This window comes from Hyperolius riggenbachi, chromosome 3 (assembly GCF_040937935.1).
Source record: "Hyperolius riggenbachi isolate aHypRig1 chromosome 3, aHypRig1.pri, whole genome shotgun sequence".
Lineage (NCBI taxonomy): Eukaryota > Metazoa > Chordata > Amphibia > Anura > Hyperoliidae > Hyperolius > Hyperolius riggenbachi.
This window is the reverse complement of record NC_090648.1, coordinates 440,500,701-440,509,462: the sequence shown is the minus strand read 5'-3', so window position 1 is coordinate 440,509,462 and position 8,762 is coordinate 440,500,701. Positions and strand designations below refer to the sequence as shown.

At 39.4% G+C, this 8,762-nt stretch overlaps 1 protein-coding gene across 21 annotated transcripts in view; it reads left to right on the top strand.

Annotated features, from left to right (window-relative positions):
* The window catches only part of LOC137564200 (protocadherin gamma-C5-like), a 669,033-nt gene that overhangs the window by 281,477 nt on the left and 378,794 nt on the right, over positions 1 to 8,762 (top strand). The window contains exon 1 of one of the 21 annotated variants that reach the window (XM_068277763.1): positions 256 to 2,611. The exons of the other annotated variants lie outside the window; for them this stretch is intronic. Coding sequence (XP_068133864.1) covers positions 257 to 2,611 — 2,355 coding nt within the window. The 5' untranslated portion in view covers position 256. Of the gene's footprint in view, positions 1 to 255; positions 2,612 to 8,762 lie in introns of those variants that run through there. 21 annotated transcript variants of the gene reach the window in all.

Genomic DNA, 8,762 nt, shown 5'->3' with positions numbered 1-8,762 from the left:
TGCTGCAAATTCTTAAAAGGCCTCTAAGTGGCGCCGACTGCCTGTGTATTTCACTCCAGTACAAATGTCTGGTGATTCTTGTTAACTGTATGCCACAGCTCAATTCAGGAAGGCAAACCACTGCATAGGATTTCCCATTGTACTGCAATTTAGTGGAAAAAAAGGCAAGTCACATATACAATTGCATTTTGGATACAATAAAAGAAAACTGAAGAATCTGATTTTATTGAAAGGAAGACAGGCTTACAGAAAAACAATGGATTGGCAGGTACTATTTTCATTCATTATCTTTACAATGAAACATGTTTCTGCTCAGCTTCACTATTCAACCCCTGAAGAATTAAAGCAAGGGACTGCTGTAGGAAACATTGCAAAAGATCTGGGGCTGAACGCAAAGGAATTATCAGTAAGAAATTTTCATATTGTGCCAAGAGGCAAAATTCAGTATTTCAGTGTTAATTTAGAAAACGGAGACCTTTATATGGCAGAAAGAATAGATAGAGAGATGCTCTGTGGGATAAAACCAAGTTGCCTCATAAGCTTTGAAGCTGTGATTGAGAATCCCTTGCATCTATACACTATTAATGTAGGCATAGAAGATGTAAATGATAATGCACCTACTTTTTCCGTGGATGAATTTGAGATTGTGATTAGCGAAGCTGCACTACCTGGAGCACATCTTCCATTGGGACATGCGCAAGATCCCGATCTGGGTACCAATTCTGTACAAGACTATAAGATTAGTGACAATGAGTACTTTAACCTGGGCATTAAGATCAACAAAGATGGCATTAAATTTCCCGAACTTGTGCTAGAAAAATCCCTGGACAGAGAAAAGCAAAGCACTTATAACTTAATCTTAACTGCACTGGATGGCGGGAAGCCTCCTAAAACCGCCACTGCTTCTATAAAGATTACAGTCAATGATGTGAATGACAACTTTCCTAGATTTAACAAGGACACATATGAAGTACAAATACATGAAAACGAACCTATCAATTCTTTGATTCTTCAACTTAAGGCTCAGGATGAAGATGAAGGCCCAAATGCAGAAATAACATATTCATTTCATTACATCCCTGAAGATTTGCTTTCACTCTTTACTATTGAACCAGTAAATGGCGATATTAAGGTAATAGGAAACTTAGACTACGAGTTAAAAGAAAAGTATGAATTAACAGTTGAAGCCAAAGATGGTGGAGGACTTGTCGATCATTGCAAAGTATCAATACAGATTGTGGATATTAATGACAATGCCCCTGAAATCACAATAACATCTCTCTCTGCAACAGTTTCAGAGGATTCTCCACTGGATACAATTATAGCATTTATTCGTGTTCACGATTTAGACAGTAATGAGAATGGAGACGTTGCTTGTGAAATTTCAGATAATTTGCCCTTCAAGTTAATACCAACATCCTCCAACTACTATAAACTTGTGACAGCAAAAACTCTTGATAGAGAGAAAATGTCTAACTACAACATAACTATTAAAGCTGTGGATAATGGAACTCCTCAATTGTCCACCAACAAAACAATTCAACTCACTGTTTTGGATATAAATGACAATTCTCCTCTTTTTGAGAAATCAAGTTATATTGTCTATGTACAAGAAAACAATCCACAGGGAACCTCCATACACAGAATCCATGCCTCGGATTATGATATCAATGAAAATGCTAAGATTAGCTACTCTGTTATTAGTAATAATATCGATGGCATCCCTGTGTCATCATATGTTTCCATAAATTCAGTTAGTGGGGTCATCTATGCTCAGAGATCATTTGACTATGAACAGCTACGAGAGTTCCAGTTTCAGGTGATGGCTAAGGATGGTGGATCACCTCCTCTGAGCAGTAATGCCACCGTGAAAATATGCATCATTGACAAAAATGATAATGCTCCTAAGATTCTCTACCCAGCTCCAGACACCGAAGGATCTGCATTGTTTGAATTTATTCCTCACTCAGCCGAGAAAGGTTATCTAGTGACCAAAGTGATTGCGGTGGATGCTGACTCTGGACACAATGCCTGGCTGTCTTACCACTTACACCAAGTTCCTGATCCATCTTTATTCATCATTGGTCATCACAGTGGGGAAATTAAAATAGGTAAATACCTTCCAGACATGGAGTCTTTAAGACAGAAGATTGTAGTCCTTGTAAAGGACAATGGAGTCCCATCCCTGTCGTCTACTGTGACTTTAAGTTTGGTTGTAGCAGAAAACTTTCAGCAAGTTGCACCAGAGATAAAAAAACAACCAAGCACTTCACAGTCCTCCTCTAATATGACATTCTACCTCATAGTTTTCATAGTTGTGATCTCAGTCTTCTTTGTTATAACAGTGATAGTGACAGTAATTTTCAAATGCAGAAAAACAAACATCCCAACATCTTTGGGCACCATTGGCAGAAATGTGTATCCTCAGTTCACCCTGGGATGTCCCTCAGAGATCAGTGACACAAGTTTACCCTTCCCATTCTCCTATGATGTGTGTGTGACTCTTGATTCAAAGCAGAATGAAATTGCTTATCTGAAGCCGGTCCAGAATGTCCCCACAGACAATCTTATCGACACAGGGGAGTCAACAGTGGCAGATCAGATGCAACAGGTAAGTAAAAGTATGTTATATACTTTGTATTAACAGACATTCTATAATAAAATAATATTATGTTCTAGTCCTATAGCCCATTGAATAACAGGTGTTAAAGAACAGTCACGCGTGTGCACTTGCGCGCACCCACCTGCACCTTTGCAATCACCGAAGCCCACAAGTCAATGACCTCCACACACATGTATGCGACTCACTTGACATGCACACAGCCATGACTCCCACATGTGTGCATGTTGCGACATGCACCGGACTACAATGGCTATGTAACTGTGCATGCGCAGTGGCACACACAGACACAGGTTGCCATTGATTCCATACAACATTCTGGCTGGGTTGCTTATTGTCACTGGCAAAACACTGTATATGTGTAGATGTATGCAGCGTCCATGTGTGAACAAAGTGGGTGTGTAGCTATATGTAGCATCCATGTGTAAGAGCCCGCGTTGGGCTGAAATAGTGGTGTGATTTAAAAATGTATTTTTAAAAAAAAAAAAAAGGCAAAACTAATATACCTAGGAGATAACTCAAGTATCATTATAAGTCAATAGCTTTAAGACTGATAGAGCCATGTGTGAATTTCTTTGCAGCTGAAGTTCCAAAGTAAACAGCATGAAGTTACTAGAAGTCTTGTTAACAAAGGGCAGTTCCTGCTTCCTATGGCCATCAAAAATTCTTATTAGTTAAAGGGACTCCGAGCAGTGCAAAAACTATGGAAAGATGCATATCATTTTAAAGCTCTCTTTCTCCTCTTTCCAATGATATATAAAGCGCCACCCTACGCCTTTTAGTTTTCGCTATTTTCGCGATTGAAATTGCCATGGCTGCGATTTTGATCGCAAAAATAGAGAAAACTAAAAGGCGTAGAGTGACGATTTAGGGGTCGTCAGAAAGAGGAGAAAGAGAGCTTTAAAATGATATCACTCTTTCCATAGTTACATTGTATTACACAGGGCGACTTTTTCTCAAAGTCAGCAGCTCCATTCAGCATTTTTGCGATTGAAATCGCAGCTGCGGCAATTTTAAACACGAAAATAGCAAAAACTAAAAGGCGTAGGGCGACGATTTATATATCATTGGAAAGAAGAGAAAGAGAGCTTTAAAATGATATGCATCTTTCCATAGTTTCTGCACTGCTCGGAGTCCCTTTAAATGGCATTTATATTCCTGAGTGAGCAATCTGTCGTTTATAAAAGTTGACCACCAGTGATCAGAATGGGAAAGAAAGTAATCAGCTAACCAAATCAGACATAGCTGGTGTCAACTTCTCTAACTCATTACGATACAGAAAATAGAAGATGCCTGTGTAGACATTACACGCATGATCATTTTTTAAGTCTAATATCTGTCTGAAAAAAAAAAAAAGACAACACAGAGACGCTGGAAGGTGTGATTTAATTCCATGTAAAAATATCTTTAAAAATTCCTTTAGAAGTCCCAGTCAGGTTTGAATAATAACCAGGGCACAATCTGTGAGAAGTTTCTATATTTGTTTGCAGGCCAGCTGTCAGAACTAGATCTCTGGAGGGCATTGGGAACATGAGGTCAAAACTTGCCATAGCCAGAGCTCTGTCTTGGGCTATATTGCTGGGGGATTTCTTGGTGGGGGGATTACTTTTTATGATTTGTACACTGTGTGTTCTATTTCTTGACGAAGCTCTTTTTATAGAGTGAAACTAGTCCTAGTTGAATGACACCTGCACTGTAATTATTGTAAATATATCACCCAATCGCTACCTCAGCTTTATACCTTCTGTGAAGGCATTTTATGGCCAATCGCTACTATGTAGGAGTATCTTGGTTGATTGTGAGTGATGAGAATCTTGTATCAATCATTCACTGCAGATACACTAACCATACTCTTAAATGCCAGATGCCTGCACTTGCATTTGTATTAGTACCCTGCTGTGATGTGAATAGATACACCCCAGTACTTGTTGACTGATTTTCAGCCGCCTAGGGGGGATCAGCAAAGACCTTTCATTACACTAGCGGTGTGCTTTTTAGATGTATATATATATATATATATATATATATATATTTAATGACGAAGGTGAGACCGACCTATAACGGCTAATATGTGCTGGGTCCCTCCCCATATGTGTATATTTATTTATCTAGAGACCTGTTGATCACTGGTGTACACCACTATATACCCAGCTGACCGACAAAGTGACCTCCCTACGTCACTATCTTTGTACATATAGGTCAGGTCACCTGTTGGGACATAGTTTGTAGTTTGTTATTACCCGTACTCATAGTCGGATTGTTTGTGCTAATGATGTATCACCGTTACTTGAACTTATTCCTCACACTGCCGAGAAAGGATATCCAGTGACAAAAGTTATTGCTGTGGATGCTGATTCTGGAAATAACGCCTGGCTGTCTTATCATTTTCACCACATTTCTGAGCAATCTCTATTTACTATTGACCAGTTCAATGGGGAAATCAGGGTTAGCAGAGATATCCAGAACATGAACTTTTCAAGAGAAAAGATTGTAGTTCTAGTAATGGACAACGGAGTTCCATCTCTATCAGCTACAGTCACTTTGAGTTTGGTGTTGCTGAAAACTTTCAACAGGTTTCACCGGACGTTAAATGCCAGCCAAGTAATTCAGAAACAACTTCTTACAATGTAACCTTCTACCTGGTAATCCCCATAGCTCTAATCTCCCTGATATTCCTTGTTACCGTTGGGGTTGTAGCATGGTTACTTGTAAAAGCAGATGAGGTAGTTGGGCTGTGCCAATGCTCCTTCACAGGTGCAACTGTGCTGGGCAACATTTCTTTACTTATGGATGGAAATTTCTGTGAGGAGATGGGTTAGCCCAAAGTCCCACGTAAAGAGCTGCAGCATGTCACATTCATGTAAAGATTCATGTAAAGATTATAAATCAAAGAAATATCTATATTTTTATTTTTACATTGACTAGAGTTCATATACATATAACTGTTATTGCAGAAAAAAGCAATCCCTTCAAATCAGCTCTATACATTGCAAACATTAATCACAATATTTATTTCAGAGTACTTACAAGTAGGCATTGAAATACAGTACAGTTGTTCTACAGGGTTACTAAGAGAGACTGTGATGATAAACTATCCCTGTTTGCTGCTTGTCAGTGGATTTGTGCAGAGGTGTCAAATGAGTAATAAACTCCTACCTTAACCACCTCCTGCAAAACGGACATTTTACAATGTCAGGGTTTTTTTGTACTTTTCAGTGCAAAACAGATGTTTCAAAATTGTCTGTTTTTAGGATCGGAATGCACCCACGAGTGCTATGGGGTGGCACGCATGTTCACATGTGGCCACTTCCACCACCTATGGGCAATGGTTAAAGAACCTATTAAATCTGAAAAGGCCCTTAAATTTTATGGTCTGATCATCTTGTCATGAAAAAGTTGTAATTACCCGCCTGGTCCTGGAGCCACGTGGCTTCTAGCTTTCGCCGTTTAGACCTGCCCCCTGCTGAAAAAACATCCGGTATTCTCTGTACTCAAGATATAAAGCACCAAGGCAGATTTTCAGGAGGGGCGGGGCTACACTGTGAAAGCCAACACCCACATGGCTCCAGAATGTTTTCCCGAGGGATGGACCAGGCAGGTAATTATAATTTTCGCGTGACAAGATGATCAGACCATAACATTAAAGGGCCATTTCATACTGAATAGACTCTAATAATTACACCTATAGCAACAGGGGAACTATCTAAGTTGTCTAGTCTGTACTTCACAAAAGGGAGTACAGATTCCAGGCTTGTAAAGAAGGGCAAATTCAGCATCAGTCAGTTTTTGTTAATTACCAGTTGGTTCCAAAATGAAATAAAAGATAATATTTAATAGCATTACCTGACAAAAAAGTTTTCTAGAGCAATTATGTATAAACTTGGAGTTTCACTTTAAAGCAAACCTAAAGTGAAAAAAAAACCCGTATGATATAATGAGTTGTATGTGTAGTACTGATAAAGAATAAAACATTAGTAGAAAAGAAAAGTCTCATATTTTTATTTTCCGTTACATAGCTTTTTTTTTATAACATTGCATCATTCTGTAATATTTGCTGTTTAGAAACCACACTCTGTCTGTTAAGCTATATTACAAGCATAAACAAACCGAATGGGAGTTCAGGTAATATTTGTTCACAAACTATGTCCCAACAAAGGACCTAACCTATATGTACAAAATAAGTGACGTAAGGAGTCACTGGTCAATCAGCTGGATTGTAGCCTTGTAAACCAGTGATATATATATGTGTATCAGTACTAAAGTGAGACTGACAGTTATGATACTTGTGTCAAGTCTCTCCCCATACTTGTATATATGTTATTTGGAGACCTGTTGATCACTGGTTTACAAAACTACAATCCAGCTGATTGACCAGTGACTCCTTACATCACTTATTTTGTACATATAGGTTAGGTCCTTTGTTGGGACATAGTTTGTGAAGCTATAAAACAAAGCAGAAATAATGACTCTTTGAACTTTCCTGCAGTAATTCCTTATCTCAAGCTGCCTCTCACAGTTTTTTGGCTGTGTAAGTGCTTCAGAAACAGCACTGTATTTAACCCAGTGGGTGGAAGAGCTCAGAGAAGCTCTTTTGCATAGATAACAACTGACATTTTTTTAACTCTTCCTATACTGGAAAACAACACAAGACTTTTTCTTCGCTACTAGTGTTCTATTGCTTAGCTGTACTACACATACAATTCATTATCTCATAAGTTTATTTTTGCTTCAGGTTTCCTTAACCCTCCTGGCGGTTTGGCAAAATCCGCCAGGGGGCAGCAAATACTTTTTTTTTTTAATTTTTTTTTTTTCATGTAGCGAGACGAGGTCTCGCTACATGATAGCCGCTGCTCAGCAGCATCCCCCCAGCCCCTCCGATCGCCGCCGGCATTCGGAGATCAGGAGATCCCGTTCAAAGAACGTGACGTCAAAGGGGACTCCGATCCACCCCACGGCGCTGCCTGGCACTGATTGGCCAGGCAGCGCACGGGGTCTGGGGGGGGGGGGGGGGCGGCTGCGGCGACGCGTATAGCGGCGGATCGGTGGGTAGCGGCGGCGATCGGGCACTGCACGCAGCTAGCAAAGTGCTATCTGCGTGCAGCAAAAAAAAAATTATGCAAATCGGCCCAGCGGGGCCTGAGCGGTGCCTCCCGGCGGCATAGCCCGTGCTCAGCACGGGCTTACCGCCAGGGAGGTTAAACACTAATAGTCATATGTTGTTCATATTATTTAGTGAATATTATTAGTATTTCTGCGGGGCTTTGTGGTTTAAAAATGGAAAACTTTCTTTTTAAAATATTTTGCATTGATTCTTTGAAAAGTATATATAATTTATAAAATTCTGTTTTCAATGCAGAAATATTTTGTGTGGTGAGCTGTAGGATTATGTTAGATAGCTTCCCACACACACACGTTTTCAAACAACATTGCAACAGACGGGCCCTGAGCATGCAGTACCCACGTGTCCTTGGTACAGAGTCAAAAACAAGCTTGGATTCATTATAGATTGCTCACAGAGAAAGAAAATATGCCTTATTCTGTTAATTTCTGCATTGTCACATAACTATTATTTCATTCTGAGTTTAATGATAAAGTATGCTGTGACTAAATTGATTTGCATATTGCCATGGCAAATTACTAAAGTATAATTACAGTATGCCATGCCATGTTTAAATTCCGACGTACGCGAGGGACAAATGTATCTTTTTCTTCCATCTGTTCTAGCGGGAGAAGTTTTATGTCAAAATGTACAATTTTATTAATAGAAATGATCTTCTGCTGTGCATTTCTTTGCTTGGATTTTTACGTATGTCCCGGCATTGCTGTGTTTAGTGTTCCTAAAAGAGATACGGATTGTACGGGTTGCTCTGTACGAAAAGAAGCTATAATATTAGCACGTTTCGTGATGCCAAGGCAATTTTAGTCATTGGAAGAGTGGGAGTAACTCCCAACCAATAATCTTATGTGCTACCACATAATATCTGCTTTTACTGTCTTCTTTCTCTCCACCCCCGTCAGTGAGTCACCCTCCCTCTCTCACTTTGATCAGTAAGAAGAACAAAGCTATGCAAAATTGCTTTGCTAAAAAGGAAGAGTTAGAAAGGATTTAATTTGCCTTATTGGATTAATTCAGACCATATCA